The 18029-nt window shown below is 40.1% G+C and overlaps 1 protein-coding gene across 2 annotated transcripts in view; it reads right to left on the reverse strand.

The window, feature by feature from the left end:
- MAP3K20 (mitogen-activated protein kinase kinase kinase 20) overlaps positions 1 to 18029 on the reverse strand; it is a 106098-nt gene that overhangs the window by 51342 nt on the left and 36727 nt on the right. For both annotated transcript variants that reach the window (XM_064162538.1, XM_064162549.1), the window contains exons 6-10: positions 17297 to 17325; positions 17035 to 17172; positions 10975 to 11061; positions 7315 to 7389; positions 1540 to 1646 (exon numbers count right to left, since the gene is read on the reverse strand). In XM_064162538.1, coding sequence (XP_064018608.1) covers positions 1540 to 1646; positions 7315 to 7389; positions 10975 to 11061; positions 17035 to 17172; positions 17297 to 17325 — 436 coding nt within the window. The remainder of the gene's footprint in view (positions 1 to 1539; positions 1647 to 7314; positions 7390 to 10974; positions 11062 to 17034; positions 17173 to 17296; positions 17326 to 18029) is intronic.

The raw sequence follows: 18029 nt of genomic DNA on the forward strand, positions 1-18029 counted from the left end.
TGCTGCCTATTTAGTTATTTGCTTTTTCCTAACAGAATTTGAGTATGTGTTCATCCTTTAAATATTTTACTATAGAGAGGTGTGTATAAAACCCCTCACTGAGGAACGTTTTCCCTCCAGCTCTCTGTATTGTGCCTGCTACCAAACCCAACGTACGATGCCCACAGCGTGCACAAACAACAGTGCCCAATGGAGGATTGTTCATACTTTAAATACCAGCCGTTTGTCCCAGGCCTTTAGCACGTGAATCCGGGGGGCGAGAGGGCACACCTATGTATTGTAGAAGCACATCACTGACAAACACTTGAGCGCCGGGTACTGCCGGGATGCGGCACTCAACAGCCCTGCGAGGTAGCGGCGATGAGCGCGGCCCGGTCCTCTGCCCCCGGGCCGGCGACGGTGAGGCGCAGGTGGGCGCTGTGGCCAGCAGGTGGCGCGCCACCGCCGCCCGAGGCCGCTGGCCGCCGCCGCGTCCGGGCAGGAGCAGGCTCGGTCCCGGCGCAGGCTATTTATACTCCGCCATGTGACCGGGGAGCGGCCCATCGCCAGCTCACTTTTTCCACTCTCCCGACTAGAACCGTACATCTCGCTTCTCCTTGGAAGTCCGCGGAGAAACGTGGGAAGCCGTGTTTGACAGGAGCGCCATTCCCGTGCGTTCTTCGCCACCCTGCACCCAGCCCTGCTCCAGGTTTCTGCGATCCCCGCGCTGGCTGCAGGAGGGAATCTTTCTGTATCCCTGCTCCCCGCTTACCCGGAGCAGAGCCAGCGCTTCTTAATATAGACTGAGGCAGGATCGTCTGCTAAAAATCTCCTGCCTATGCAGATCTGTTCTCAATTTTCTTTTCCAAACAGCAGGACGCACTGTGCAGCAGCAGCTTTCTAACCAACAAACAAGCTTTGGGAACAGGCTGTTGAAGTCTCGGCACATAGAGAAAGTAGGCTGAAGCTTTTACTGTAAAGTCTCCCCCTATTTCTTTTTATAAGCACTTATGAACAAAAATCACAGTCAAATGCACTATGCAAAACCAGGGCTGCCTTGGGTAGATGCTGAATGCATGGACACAAAGTCAAGGCAAGGGAGAGAACGCACTAAAAATGACACAACACAGACAACTGATGGCAAACGGAGGGTTGAGTTGAAATGAAGATGTTTGTAATGCAGTTTATCTTTTCAAACCTCAAACCTTCTGTGGAAGTTGCATCAAACACATGTATGCCCTCAGTTTCGCCCTCATGCTACTGACTGCAAATCCATAATTAGTTTGAAGATGGGAATCACAAACCCATAACTATCATGACACCTAAACCGGTATAACAATAAAAACAGGGTACAGCTAAGTGTATTGGCTCCTGAGACATGTTTCATAACATTCTGGAAAATCCTGAAAAACAGCAAAGTTAAGTTACACTCCAAAAACACCTGAAAGCACAGATATTTTCTACCAATCATCACTGGAGTCTGATGTAAAAAAAAAACATGGACTTAAAGCATTTCAAAGGAAAAGCACATCATTTCATCTTGAGAGGAAGGAAACTTACCTCCATTCTGCCTTGTTATGCAGGAATGAGTTACACTGGTCTGGAAGGTTGCTGTCATTTGACATAGATTCCAGGATTGAAATGATCTGCTTGAAAGATGGTCTTTTCTAAAGACAAAGAAACACCAAAACACACCATTTGCATTCATAGGCAACTACTGCTGTGTAAAAGTATTTGCAGGAATTTTTTGGCTGAAAGACTGCAAGCCACAGAAACTGGGATGCTGCTTTCTGAATCCAGCATCCTACAAGAGGACTGTAAATTTCTAAACTGTTTTTTTACTTTTTTCTCCCTAAAGAAGAAGTTGGTTTGGGAAGTCACATAAACTAGTAGGACTCAAGCCTTACTTTAGTTTCCCATATCTACCAGTAAAACCCTTTGGTGCTCAACAGGAGCATCAGACAACATTGGTAGCATCAACAACAGTCAAGGTTCTTTAGAATAAAGTTTTCCTCAATCTAAGAAGGAAAATGCTGCCAAAAAGAGAAGGCTGAACCCATTAGCAACTGGCAATTAGAGAATTAGAGAGATGGCCTTTTACAGGTAGTAACCTAAAGTCTTTAATAGGTTAATGAGCTATTGAACTGCTCATCAAAAGCTGGCTTCTGGCTGCAATTGCCCTCAGGCAGAGAAAGACAGCCTTCCCGGAAAAGCCTCTCACTTGGCTACCTCCAGAGCTGCCATGGAAGATGAAGAGTGATCTCAGATGAAGATGTCTTGCCTAGCAGCTGAGTTCATGTCAGCAGTGTCTACGCTCTTCTGTCCCAGGCTCATTTACTGAACTTTCTGTTCCAGGGGTCTCCCACTGTGCTCCCTAGTCACAGAAAGCTGTTAGAACTTCTCCATATTTTCTGCTTTCCCCTTAGTCCCAAAAAGGAAGCTGTGAAGTAGGATAGTAACTGAAAAAACCACAGTCAAACGTGTTTCGAGAGAGAGCGCTGATTCTGTTAGTCTGTTTGACAGACCCCAGACAACGTTGAGACAAAAGGCTGAAACAAAATGTAGATACATAATAAGGGGATGATGCACATTCTCTCTCTATCATGCCTGTAATTATACCATTTCTGCTAAAATTACAGATGCCGCAATTAAAACGTGCATTTTAATTTGGGAGCACAAAAACAATTAGGAACAATGCTGAGGTGTCTCTCCCTGGAAGATCCAAGTGATTTCCACATTATAAAAGAAAGACACTTCCTTTATTTTAAATGTCAAATAGCATGAAGAAGTGTCAAATGAATAACAAAAAAAAGAGACAAGTTCTCTTATACTGTAATGCTGCACTATTCGACTGTAACTGGGGGCTCTGTCTGTCATTTTTTGGTCCATCTCCATGACTTCACGCAGTGGGCAGCTGCATGAGCTATGCAGATTTCCTTGCCACAGACAGCTCTTGCCCCAGCCACCACATGCTTACACAATTTGGCCCCCAGCCTAGCGTCCATGGAGCAGCACACAAGCAGCACGGCTGCAGGAGCCTATTCGGCAGCACATTTCTCGCACTTGTTGATCTAGTCCCAGTGTGAACACCCAAGAAGAGTCTCCCTGTATTTACAGGGGAGATGGGGGAGGTAGTAGTCCTCCCTCTATAGGACCTGCCACAGCTGATCAAACCCTCTGAACACATCCTGGAAGGACATCAGGGAGTGTGCTATGCTGGGGGTACAGAGCACAAAATTCATCCCTGCCACCAAGATGGACAACTCCGGTGCAGTTTTGCAGCAGCCTTCTTACAGCTGCCACACCCTGCTTGTTGCTTTAGCTGCGTCTCTTGTAACCACCTCAGTGGGCATGTACTGTTGAGGTGACTGAAGAGCTTCCCAAGTGGAAAGTAAAGTGTTAGACAGGAGATGCAGGTCCCCAGCAATACACCAGGGTTACTGTTACTGCTGCATACTGTCCAATGCACTGGCTGGGGCGTAACGTGCCTGTACTAAACTAATTTGATTTTCAGGATCAGGTGAAGGGAAAACATCCCCATGCTGCATTAATTCCAATATTTTATGGCTTTACTGGGTGCACCTGCATTAGCAGTGGGGTTGGACTAGATGATCTCGAGAGGACACTTCCAACCTTTACCATTCTATGGCTTACAAAACAATTCCATGAGTTTTGCTTGCTTCTTCTTTCTCAGGGGTATACTGGGAAGTATAGGGTAGGAAAGGCACAAAGTGAGCGCAGCCAGCAGTAGCTACAACCAAGCCAAGTAAGAGATATGACAGAGAACAGGGCTTTTACAAAGGGTGGGTGAAAAGTGCCAATTGACCATTTAGGGACGAGCAGCAACACACACATTTTGGGTCCTACACTACAGGCAAAGGAGCTTTTGAGTTACACAGCTAGAGCCGGAATAAGTCACACAGCACTGACAAAGCTTGGGCACCTCGGGCTGTTCAGTTTCTGTGAACAGCCACGAGCCAGATTTGCAGGTACCAGCTTTCCCTGGAGGCAGAGCTGATAAGAAGACACAGCAGACACTACCATGTGGGTTTTGTTGCTTTCTTTCTTCCCCCAGGCCAGGATAATTTCAGATTTAATAAATGCACTCTAAATGTAGACTGATATCTCGCTTGAAACTGGCAAGAAGTGACTGTTGAAACTGGAAACCCAAGCTGAGCCTTTTTTTTTTTTTAATGTATTTTTGGTAGGTGACTGCTTAGCACTTTCTAGAAAGTCAGGCATCTCAAGTCACTCCTTACACAACATTCTTAAAATATCAAGGCATGAGTTGTCTTTGACAATTATTTCCCTTTATATCTGTGATGTCTCATACAAAAATCTTTAAATTATATGTCCCTCTAGAAATAATTCTAGCTAATATTTTCACTGTTTCCTTCCACTCGATATTTCTTACTAAAGAGATTTGCATAAACTCAGGACATTTAATTCATATGGGGTTTTTTGCTCCTTCTCTGACCTAAGGGTTCTGATTTTTATTAAAGTATAAATAATTTACACATATTTTTGACATAGAACAGGGATAAACTTGAAGGGACAAGTGAGTAGTCTACAACTGCGTGAAGGGTGGTTGTGGCCAGGAGGAGGTTGCTCTCTTCTCTCAGGTGGCCAGCACCAGAACGAGAGGACACAGCCTCAGGCTGCACCAGGGGAAATTTAGGCTCGAGGTGAGGAGAAAGTTCTTCACTGAGAGAGTCATTGGCTACTGGAATGGGCTGCCCGGGGAGGTGGTGGAGTCGCCGTCCCTGGGGCTGTTCAAGGCAGGACTTGACGTGGCACTTGGTGCCATGGTCTAGCCTTGAGCTCTGTGGTAAAGGGTTGGACTTGATGATCTATGAGGTCTCTTCCAATACTGGTGATACTGTGAAATGAGAAAGAACCACTCACCTGCATTTCAAAAGCAAGTATCTCCAGTAAACAAAGGCATCAGTGATGAGCAGCCTTGTTTGTACAATTATCCCATGCAAAAGCATCTTGTTTGGTAGGGATTTTAACATGTGGAAGCAGTTATTTAAGATACTTAGTTACCACAGAAATTGTTCTGTAATAATTAGTTACTTAATTAGTAATTAACATTTTAGTAAAATGCTCTGAACTCACCAGGATCTGTTCCAACTAGAACAGTTTAAACTGTGTAAAGACTACCATTACAAAGTTCATACAGAACAATGCACTGCTGACATTTTTCTCCATGTAAGAAGAGATTCATAAGAATTCAAAGCAAAATTAATAACTTGGGCCACTCCCATGAGGAAGTCACAGTGTGAATAGTGTCTGACATGCCAGCTGCCCTGCAGCAACTCTCCAGGTATGTCCCCTAGCTCCATAGTAAATGTACCTCTCTCTCTCCTGAGGGATAAGAATCCTAAACGTCATGCTCTCTGCAGGCTAAAAGCATGCACATTAGCAATTGCTTTTGAGCAGCTGACGTCCTCAAGCTCACCCCTACTTGACCTTCAGAAACTTGTTCATGCATCAACTCTCTGATCTGCTAAAGCTAATCCTGGCAAAAAGAGAGCATTACACAGAGCAGTATTTTAGAGGAGCGTGCTCCATCTTTTGGCTCATGCAGGCCACACAGCCTTTTATCAAGGCATTTGGAGAGCTGGAAGTAGCGATCCTTTCCCAACACGTGACTGAATAAGTCACATGCCCAAATTGTGGCCAGAGATTACTCCATTTCAGTCATGTGAACAAAGCATTTATAATTGCCTAACAGAAGAGAAGCTGCATGAAAAAAAAAGAGTAAAAAGTAGACTGTCAGAAAAAAAAACCCAAAACATTTAACATGAGATTAATTCTTTGCCCACAAGAGAGATGCCTCAGGGAGTAATGCTCCTAGGAATCAGCCCACATCAGTCTAGCTGAATTAATTGGGCAGACAGAACTCAATCTGATAGATGAAGCAACTTTCTTTTATGACATGCAAATCCCTCCCTCTCCTTAAAAAACAGCAACAGCTTTCTGGACACTTACATATATGGCTAAAGCAAACCAGAGAGTGAGTTTATCTAGTATGTCCTTCAGTAACAGAAAAGAGTCTCCAATAATTCTTATTCTGTGGCATTTGGTAATGATGCTTCTGCTCTGGAGTAGTTATTAAAGATATGTAATTATCACTGGAAAGTGCTCTTCAGCAATTACTGACCCAGAACTTAAACAGCCTACTTGTAGATTCAAAGACTCAAAGCACTTTTCTCCCTTTCCTTCTGTGGAAAGGATAAAGATAGAAACATTAGAGAAATAGCATTTAAATGGGTGTTCCTGTGAAAACCACACAGTGATCATCAATTCTGTAGGAAAGCAGCTCCTACCAAAAACAAAACGAAAGAAGAAACCCAGAAGGCAAATTTCTTTTCTCTTATTGGTCTTCACTATTCTTTGGTGATAACAAATTCTAGCTTTAGGACACTGAAGCACTGTAATTCACCTTGGGAAAGTTCTTGTTGTTGCCTTGACTTGAGAAAAGGAGCCTAATTTTTTTTCCTGACCTACCCTTCTCTCTCCGAGGTACCTTCCTAAGCAAGAAAGTGGATGCTAATATTTGCTAGTAAATTTAGTGTGTCCACAAGCTTTTTCCAGTCAATTTTCTGTTTAAGTCAGTTTAAAGAAGGTAACTCTCATAATCTACAAACACAAACTATCTTTCATTTCCATTTTGGTTTATTCCTGTAGGAGCAGATTAATAGTGACAATGGTTTGGCTCTTTAACTCATAGTTTTACTCCATTTTCATGGTTAATCAGTGTATTACAATAATTCTATTATTGTATTAATCCAGTATAATCATTCTAAAGCTAATAATTCAAAGTTCTAAGGGTAAAACCTAGGAAAAGTTTAAGATTAATTTTGAATGTGTTGTTGCTGCTGTTCTTACACACACTTTATGGATTAACCGATTCCTTACATGTTTTCCACACAAGGAAGTCATCAAAGCTGGACTCTGAAATAGATATTTCATGTGATGCTTATGTACATCCAAGAATGATTAGCTATTAACTACTGACAGAAAATAAAAAAGAGCAATTTTTCACCTGCTCCAAAATGGCTACATTCTTGCCATCTCACCCTATTTGCGGGTATTGTCTTGAGTAGTCAGGGAAGTCAGCAGCATAGTAACTCTTGATTAAAAGTGAGACATTTAAGTACAAACATAGAAACACATTAAAAAAAACAACCAAAACACACACCCTCCCCAGCCTCAGCTATATTTGTACCAGCATGCAGCAGTGGCATTAGTCCCACAGAGAAACACTAAAACACTTAGCAAAACAAGAATGGGGGAGGTGGTGCAGAAATAAAACACAAATTAAAGTACCTTTGAATCAGCATCCCAACACTGGTGCATTAGTTCTGCAAAACTTCTGGGACAACTGCTTGGAATGGTTAATCTCTAAAGGAGAGAGAATGTTCCAGTTATTAGAAGCATTTTCCTTTAAGTTGTTACTAACAGATTTCCCATAAAAGCAATGCATTGGAAAGAAGTAAATCCACTCTTCTTTCTTTGAAATGCAACATAAAGCCTGAGAATTGACATATTAAAGTGAAAAAACCAAATCTGCTAACACTAGCAAGATGTACAAGTTCATTAACAAACCTATTAAGAAGGAATAGAACAAATGCACAAATGGAGCTGTTTAAGAAAACTCTGACAAGGAGGTGAAAATAAGGCAAACAACTTTTAATACTAAACCATAATAGTTTGTGGAGGTTGCTCCATGGTATTCTAAGATGCCTGTCAAGATAGGTAGGTGTAATATACATTCTACCTTAATTCCTTTCTCCCACACAGAAGATTTAGCTGTACAATATTATAATCACGTATGACATAGCAAATGGCTGAAATATAGATAACAGTAACTGAATTAAAAAGAGTTAAGTGAAGCTCTACATGATACAAGAGTTGTTTCATGAGCCTATGGCCAAAAGGATTAATGAGGATGTGCAGATCTCAGAGAGCAGTCACAGAGCACAGTGAACCCATATAAATATGATGACTGTAAACAAGGAGTTGCTGGGTACAGCCAGGACCACTGACTACAAAAAATTTGTTTGAAGCTTATTTGGTTTTCTTTGTTGAGAGTTTTAAACTATTAAAATATTCCTTTGGTCAGTCTTAGAGGATTTTTAATTCAAAGAATCTGCCTTCACAGTGGGCAGCCTAAATCTATTCTCGTATACACACACCCAAACACCGAAGCCTCTCTGGTTGTGACTAAATGTGCATCTCAACAACATTACACATATAAGGAGATGCCTGTGCTATTGCTGAGGCAGTTAACTGACTTCAGATGTTTCATACTAAATTTTAAAAATATGTAGACAAAATCTCAGTTCCTCAATGAAAAATGGGTGCAAATGTAAGAGAAGTCAAGCTGGAAAAAGGGTTCCCTGTCCTGTAACAGGCGAGAGCCAGGTAGTACAGTCCTGCTAAGATCAAGCTGCCAGGAAGATCCTCTGTTCTGTCCTACTCTTGGCATTTCAGAAGCTAAGCAGAGCAAGTTGTATCAAACTATACCACTATGTTACTGCAATGCAACCTGAAAAGCCCTACAAGCCACAGCAGCCAAAGTAAGAGTTAACAAATTCTGCTGCACAAGCATTTGAGCACCATGAAAACTGGAAACATGCCCTACAGAGCCAGGGACTGCAGCAGTATGGTTATTAAAACAACGTAATAAAGACTTTAAGGTGCAAATCTTTCTGTGCAAGAAGAAGAAACACAGAGAAATTTTTACAATGCATAAACAAATTGTACTGGTTCTTCATCTCTAGTTGAGTCATTAGCCTAAAAATACCCTGGCTCATCTTGCTACAGTATTTGTTTGTAACCCTCACTGTTCCAGAAGGGTTGCAATCAGCACTTAAGAGGTGTCTCACTTGTGCAGAATTTTACCTAGCAAGTATTATAGAGATAGCATGTCCAAGAGTGTTATATTCTGATAAAGATAACATTTTTCAGTGGTAATTTATTATGAGATCACAAGTAGAGTAATCTGAACTCTCATGGTTTTCTTTTGTGGAGTAAAAAATATCTGTAGTCACACAGAAACTCTACCAGATTAAAACAGGATTGTGAAATTATGGAAGTTGCAGAAGACTCATATGGAATAATTAAAATCCACTTCATTTGTTGGACTGAGGCTTTGCAATGGGGGACTTTTCACCCTGTGCAATTAGGCTTTGGCTTCAGTCTCACACTCATTTTAACAAGGGCCTTCCAGTGCAAAAAATTAAGCACACGCTTAACAGTGGTGGGATTCTGTGTTGAATTGGAACCATGCAACACCACTGATGTCAACAGATAGCACCGAGAGCAGAATGTGACCCTCCCACTTGCTTTGGGACACAGAAATTATGAAGAAATGTAGCTCACAAGTCTTACACTGGGGTTGTTCCTAAGTCCTGGGCAGAAAAAAAAATTACCTAAGTAAGTGTTAATGCCCTCTAAGCCCCCTGGCACCTTTCCAGAGAAGATGATAGCATCAGGCTAGTGGTGTCTGACAGAGAAGCATCTGGCTCTGAAAATGCCACCCTTTAGTTTTCTTCAGCCATGAATAAAATAGTCATCAAGTCCACAGTTTGTTTATACTGTATCTCGGAGAGTTCCTTGCTCTGGAAAACTGTAGAGCAAAGTGTTGTACCCTACATCTTTCAGTATTTGACTAAATCTCTTTACAGCACTCCCAGTGCCACTCTGTACCTCTTACATAAAACTGAACATGGTAGGTATAGGAAATAAATACTGTTGATGGAAGGCTTTGTTCTTCCTCCTTCAAATTGATGTATGGAGGCTTTTCCTAATTTACAAGAGTCTTAATGTGCCTCCTGCCCTGATAAAGACCACAGAAGACCACGGCCTTAATCTCCACATTGTTAGTGTAGCATTTCCAACTAATTGATACATCACAGAATTACTCAGTGGCGTTAACCCAGTCCTCAAATAGAAGAGAAAAAAAGAGAGAGGGTAAAAAAAAAAAACCACCACCGAGAAAAAACTTAACCTAAGAGGAGGAAACCTAACTCCTCCATTTCACTCTGAAGCATTTTGAGAAATAGTTTATGTAGAATAATAGGGATCTGTATTGTACAGCCACTACCTCGCCATTGTAATGTTTCCCAAGCTTCCGCTGTGTCTAGATAGAGGAGGTTTCATCTTTGTGGAGGATTTCCATGCTTGTCTGTGTGTGGTACGGTCGCAACTTTAAATGTTTTTTAAATGTAGTTACTGTCTTTGATGTCAAGGGACTATGTGTTCAGATATATGCTCACATGTCCAACTAACTGAAAGCCTCAATTTGTGAGAAGAAGAAAAGCGAGGCTGGGGACACTGTACAAACGGTGTTTACACCACTGAAGTGCTTTTGAAATGGAAAGACTCTGCGTGAGGAGGCTTGCAGCTATGCCACAGCCTTGCCGATACCAGTGAGGAGCTCATCTTCAATGTAGTGTTGAACGTAGGTGGCAAAACTGTAATTTCTCTCTTTTTTTAAAACTATTTTTTCTTCTTTTATTTTTGAAATTTTCATCTAAGCGGCAGTTTCTTGTACTATAGTGACTCCTGCTGGGAGAGTTAAGTTGAAGTAGCTGAAGGTCTCTTACAGATATATCAACTCCCGGCCAGTAAAAAGATGTCCTAAACGCAGGAGATGGAGTTAAACTGTTCCCCTACCTTGGACGCAATGGCTTCTTTCATCACTAAGAACAAACCCCTAGGTTTTACAATTGAGACTGAGAAACTAGTACAGTACTTGTACAATTTTTGATCTACAGCATCACGACGTGAAGCTGCAACAATTAGATGTAAAGGGTCCATTCATGAGGAATAACATCACTTTGACCCTTTGTGTTAGCTCCTACTGCTAATCTTTCCATACGCGTGAACTTACTTTCAATTTGAAGAAGATGAAAAAGTCTTTTGCAAAACCCCAATACTGTTTTCTGATCTATGTACCTGAATGTAGAAACGTAGTCTTACCTCGTTTTTTTCCACTACAAGCCAAGCTACTTGTAATCCTTCCAAGCCTTTAAAGGGGACCTCCCTTGTTAGCATCTCCCAGAGAACCTGGAACAGAAAAAAAGAAAAGAATTTTTATTTCTGTACTTTGTATTTTAAATACGTTATTAAACCTTGATACAGCACTATTCTGTATCCAATTATCAGGCAACTAGCTTCCATTTGCAGGAACTTGGACCAGTGTTTGTGTGCAAGATCCTCTCACTAAATTAATTTGAACGTTTCTGCTTTTTCCTCTACAGAAAACCCAGATGAAAAACTGGGTTGTGTGGGGTCCACTCTCTGCAATTTTGTGAGTCATAGAAAATTCTTTTTACTTTCTTAGTACCTTACATAGTTCACATTTGGCACTTGAGACTTGGGAAGACAATGAACTCCTCCTCTGCTTCTCAGCCCCGACTAGACGTATCTTTACTTTGTAGACATTTTGCATTAAAAAATATTTCTGTACGACTGCATATACTGTTTCCTGGTAGTCAAAATATGATCCAAAAGGTCTCTTACTCCTATGAAAATATTACAGAGAATTTTGAAAGCAAAACCATAATTGCTTATCTCCAAGTACATGATTATATTAAACAAAAAAATACACAGCATATGGGAAACTCCTCTGTTCTTCTCAATATCTTAAAGTCACACTGTCAGACATAAAAAGATCTCCCAAGCTCACAAGCTTTTAACATTTTGGTAGCACAGTACCCCAAAATCTAAAGCTACTCTGTAGAAAAGAGTTTGGCATCACCAAGAAGGCTTCAAGTCAATGAATCCAACTTGCTTTTCTGCCAGTGGGACTGCATATTGGAGTTCAGCCAATCTGACAGGCGCTTTTGTACCTTCACCTGTGAACTTACTTTTATTTTTTTTCAATTGGAACTTCACCTACATATCTTGCTACAAAGATCCACATACAAACTTTTTCTGCTGCTCATATACCAACAAAAAGTGTATCCTTTATTATATAGGCTCTGATCCAATGCATTACAATTCTTAGACAAGTCTCTATATCCTCACTATTTTGGTTAGTACCCCAGCTTATTCCAGCGACATCATTTTGAATGGATTCTGGCCAGCTATCAAGGTAATTAGAAAGAAAATGCAAGAATACTGCAGATGCTGCTCAAGCAGAAAAAAATGCATTGAAGCAGAGTTGGGCCTTTAATCAAGTGAACAGGATACTCCATCAATAGACCTATTTAAATAATTCTGCCTGAGTCAGAAGACTGATTAGCAAAGGTAAGGGTGTCTTGGAAAAATAAGTAAAAAGAGTTTCCCCTCATAAGAAATGTATGGGGAAAGCTATCATAAGAAGTATTTAGCTCTCCTGTTTGCCTCAATTAATTCCTTTGAAAAAAAACCTAAACAAGAAAAAGGCACCTCGATTTGTAATTCCAAATATCATCTCTCTGCTGGTAGTGAGAGACATTTAACTAGGAGAGAAAGAAAAATATAGCAGTGCTATATACTTCAGACAAAAAGATCACTGTACAAAACACCAGCCCCTGGACCAAATCAAACATGCAGTTGAGCAGCCTTGCTGAACCACCTTATCTCTATGGCTGTACCAGAGAGAAGAAACTCAAGTTTGTTCATCAGATAGAGCAGTATCTAAATACATCTGCCAAGTAATGAACATTATGGAACATGTTAAATGTCTCCAAGAGCCTTGAGCAGGGAAATTGTAATGCTCTGCTAGCTTTCTTTCAGAAGACTGTAAATTTTAAGTGTGGTCTTGTTTCATTCATGCATGTAAAGTCTGTGCAGAACATTTTGCACTGAGTTGCTATCATGACACTTTCAGTATTTATTTCCACTACCTATACAGATCACTGCCTTCCTAAACCAACAGTGCTATCTTAAAACACTTCAAGACTGCACATAGCTCAAGATAAAAACAGCAATCTGACACAATATGAAACATTTTTCTTAATGTCTTTTTTTTACTAGTAGTAGAAGGAAGTAAAAGCTATTAAAGTGGTGTGTCACAAATCCTTGTGTTTATTTACACAGGTTTAGAAAATGTTCTAACAATGTTGTTTCATGTTCAGGTGTAGACAAAGCCTTTCCTTCTAATGATGACATGCCTCTATCTTTGGTTTTATAGGAGCTTCAACCTCATTTCCTGACTTAGCTACCCTGAATTATGAGCTATGGTATCCTCTGCATTCCTGTTTGTCTCTTCCTGTCCCCAAGGTCATTCAGCAGCAGAAAAAGCAAGTCAGTCTCATCTGCCCCAGCCACTCTATTGTGAGAGACACTGTTCATTTTCAGAACTGGCTCTATCAAGCCCACCTCATGCAAATTATTCTGTCTTCCATTTCTGGTGTAATTTAATTGAGACAGGAATGGTTCACATCTCCTCCTATCTCTGATGGTGAGGATCACCTGCTTTCCTGATCCCATTACATCTCTGTGATGGAGCAGCAGGAGCTTACAAAGAAATAGTCACACTAGACATAACGATGGAAAAGAAAGCAAGATCATTTCACATAGTGCTTTGCAAGCTGTGGCCTCTGAAAATGTTCAGCTCTTCTTTGCATACAAAGAAACAAAAGGAGAGCCAAATGCTTGAGCGTTTATCCTATATATGTTTTATATTGTCTTCAGGAAAAGCTCATTACTTCTGTCAGAGCAGTTGTGTGTTTCAATTCCTATCCTCTCAACTATGAGACAACAACAAAAAGGAAAAAAAAATCCAAAACAAGCCTTCTGCATACCCACTCTAGTGCAAAACTAACAAAGATTCAAAGTGTCACATAGGATAGGGAATGAGCAATCTAAGAAAAAACAAACACTCTCAATACCTTCACTGAAAGAAATGTTTTTGCTTGGTAGGGAAGGTGATTCAGAGGTGAGAGTTAGGAGTCAACAATTAGCAGAAGTACAGCATGAGCACTCTTGTACTGCCCTTAGGTCACTCTTCTCTGCATTGATCCAAGTGGAAGTTCAAGATCTCATAATTCTTTCCAGAAAGAGTAAGGGATAACCCCTGGAGTTGGCCAACATTCCCACTATAAATAGCATCTGTTGTCATAGCCAAAGCGCTGTACAAACTATTGCTAGGAGCATAACAGCATAACAGCTGCTACCTATGCTAAATTAATGGGTTTACTTTTTTTGTTCCTGTAATTGTTAAAATAATTCAGCTACACTGTATGAGCTTTCTGTGATTAAAAACATTTATACTGATGCACAAACACACATTGAACTACACTGTAAACAATTTTGTCAGGATAATGCATTCTGTGCATGTATCTTCATGATTTCGAAACAACTTTAGAGTGAGCATTGTGGTTCCACATACACTTTTGTATCTGGAAGAGAAGCAGAGAGTCATTTTTGAGCCACATAAATGACATGCTAGTCGATTTCTGGGTTGATCACGTGTAACACTTGTTATCTGTTGTTTGGAGAACAAATTTGGAAATGGGTTAGGAAAGAGAATCGCAGCATGGCAGAAGGAAAATGCAAGATCCATCTTTGTACTGTAATAAATCTCCTGGAATGTTTAACTTCAGTATTTCATGGCAGTATTTTATATTATGTACTATGTATCTCAAAGAGAATATACAGACCTGTTTAACCATCCATGAAGAGTAGGACAAACCAATCTGAACATTAGCTATAAATATGTAGGCAATTGCTCACAAAGAGGAAAATTCATTTCAGCAAAGGACCAACTCAGACCTTTAAGGTTGCAGAAGGACTTTGATACTTCATGGAAAAAAAAAACCAACACTATGGCATACCCTAAGCAGAACATTTAAAATCACAGACTGGTTCATAGAAAGAAAAGCCAGTCTAAAAAAAAAAAGAAAAAAATCAAAAAGAAGGCAGAAAATAAACAAAGGAAAACCACAGGGAAGGCGACAAATACTGCAAACGGAGTATCTATTCCTAGCATCTTACTAGTTTACATTTGAAAAGATTCTGTTCTTTGTTAACAGGACTTTAACTGAAGAAAATCAGATTTGTCTCTCTGACACAAAAGCTGTTGGCAAGTGTTAGACTTTGAAAAAGGATTCATTCAATTTTGGTTTCATAGGTGATAATAATTTGAAGAGACAAAAATATCCTTGCTAAGATTTTTTTTTTCCGGTCTCCTAGCCAATTCTCTGTATGTCTAACACTATAGGGAGATTTCAACTAACTTTCAATGTTGTGGCTGACAATTTCTTGCTGGTGTAACCCCATTATATCAGCAATTTCATCAACAGAACTTGGGCCACTGCCACTCTTCATTTCTACCCCTGTATCTCCTCTAAAAACAAGGATGTTACAAGAATGGAGTTATAAAAAGATTAATTCTTTCCCAAGTGATCATGAAACCATAAGCTTCTACCCACAATAAAAGACAATCTCAAAGCAAATATAATAGAAAATAAGGGTCAGATATTATTAGGCATACTTATATGTGGCACTGTATACCAATAGTGGCACTACAGATCCATCACCATATCAAAATATTCTAACACCAAACTGTTTTCATAGAGAGAGCAGCTGAGTTTTATCTCTAAGCATGGAGCTGTCAAAGGAGTTTTGTTTTTTAGACAAGGAAAAATAAACTATGTGCAACAGACTGTTCCCCAGGCTCTGGTAATACCTGACACAATAAAGCATTACACAGTTTCTTACCTTCTGCCAATTCTATTATGTCACTTAAAGTCAATTTACACCAAGATAACTATGTGAGCAGTTTGAGCTATTAAGACCATTTGGAATTTCTCCTCAAGTATTTTTGCTTTGTTTTGAAACTGGAATGTTTCCTTTCAGAGAATATGTGATTATTTCCACTAACAGTTTACATTAACATCTGTTAGCTTATGTTCTCTTACTGCTTGTGACTTAGTTCAGTTAAGCAAGCAAGGATTCTGAATCTGACTATATAGGCTTTTCTTCTCTCTCTCTCTTTTCATTTGTAAGCAATGCCACATCATCTCTCTTTTTTTTTTCCACTATAAAGAACTGTTATCTTCCACTGGGACATCAGTTTAGCTATGTATGGCCACAAATGCTAGCTCAAAACCATACTGACTCCCTCACATCTATCTCCTCCCATCTCTCAAACAGAAAGAGGCAGTACTTGACAGATACTGAAAGAATTTGTCATTATACCACTCACTGTTGAATACAACAGTAAAAAATATTAATACCCAAGTATGCATAGAAACTACAACCTCGCTTCCCTTCCTTTACTGCTGTTCTCTTGTCAGAGAAAGGCTGTGAGACTAGACACACAATCAGTCTGACCAGTAGGGTTACTTCTAGCCTGTTCTGCATTGCACAGCAAATCCAAGTTAGAGTTTAACTGTGGACAAAGTGAAATAATTCACATTATTGTACCCACAAAGTTGACATTCTGATGAACCATAACTGATAGTTCCCTCTTCAGAAAAAATGACAAAGCCATGATGGCTTTTTGTATACTCTCAGACAGAGCCTCTACCTCCTTCAGTCTCTATTTTCCCAACAAATGATAGCAGGGTCTTTTAAACAAGTAAGCATGGAGAAGGGGCATACTTTTTAATATCAAATCAGTGACAGTTCATTTAATGGAAAGTGAAATGCTAATCAGTTCATATTTACACTAATGGCAACACAACATTTTTCTCTTCTCTCCACTAAACACACAAGTAGAGTGACACAGATTGTTTGGTAGCTCCAGCAAGCCTTTGGATGTATTCTGAATACGTCATAGAATCAGTCAGGGTTGGAAGGGACCACAAGGATCACCCAGTTCCAACCTCCCTGTCATGGGCAGGGACACCCTACCCTCGATCAGGTACTGATCTTTTACTTGTGGTAAAGCATGTGCTTCCTAGACTGGCATGCTGCTAATCCAATCTGATAAAAATCTTACTAAGACACTATCTTTCTATCTATCTTCCTATCATTTGCAAGCACATCATTATAAATTGTGGGTCAGTCTTGAAAGAAAGTCTGATCTCTTCTGTTGCCCTCGTTTAGAATTGATGTTCTTGCTTCTGTCATGCTACTACACACAGGGAGGAGAGAGACACTCACCACTCCATATGAATATGTATCACATGTTTCAGACACTGGGAGACTTTGGATAACTTCTGGGGCCATCCATGGAAATGTGCCCACTAATGACATATGTGTTGTATGGGAGTGGAATCTTGAGGCACCAAAATCACAGATCTGGGGGGAAAAAAGCACAAAACAACAAAACCCCAGATATTAGAGTATCAACCTCATTCATTAAGTGTCAAAACATCTGAGTCAAGCAGCAGCATGACTCTAAAAAGAATTAAAGTGCTCATACCTTTAACACACCATCAGCAGCTATAACAACTGAAAATGGAAAAACAAAACAAAACAAAAAACAAACAATAGGTTACAAGAATAAACACAATATTTTTTTGCAGCAAAATATGATCTTATGGTAAGCCAGCACCTGAACATGCATGACTGTCTTGGTTTCTTTGAGAAACTTTAGAGAACATTTGTTGAGTACCTGCAAGCCTCTGAACAAATACAACACCTTCCAGCCCTTACTGAGTTCTAAGACAGCAAAATAACTATAGCTAAAATAAAATAAAGTCCCTTTCTCTCAATGTAGTTAGCCTTAATATGAAACACTCTGAAAGATTCATCAACAGAAGGAGAAAAGTTACATCTGAGGTGAGATTGAGACTCTTCTTATTATCTCCCTGTGTGCGTAATTAAAATCTGTGACCCTTCTATCTCATTACTAGTAGCCAAACTTTCAGGTAAAAGGCAATGTTCAGCAAATGTCATAAATGTTCACTAAGTACAGACTGGTGCCACAGTGAGTGCATGAATATGTGTCAAAACTCAAACCAGATCACAGTAAATACAAGATTTTTCAGATAAGAAACAACAGGCCTTATCCAGTCTGCTGCACCTGCTGTCTGCCAGCCTTTCCTGGAACTCAATCTTTTTACATTGGAAAAGGAAATGAAGAGTGTCCAGGCACTGTCTGACAGCTGATATAATGGGTACTATCATGGTCAGGAAGACAAAACTTCAAAGAG

Source organism: Pogoniulus pusillus, chromosome 2, assembly GCF_015220805.1.
Source record: "Pogoniulus pusillus isolate bPogPus1 chromosome 2, bPogPus1.pri, whole genome shotgun sequence".
NCBI classification, from domain to species: Eukaryota; Metazoa; Chordata; class Aves; order Piciformes; family Lybiidae; genus Pogoniulus; species Pogoniulus pusillus.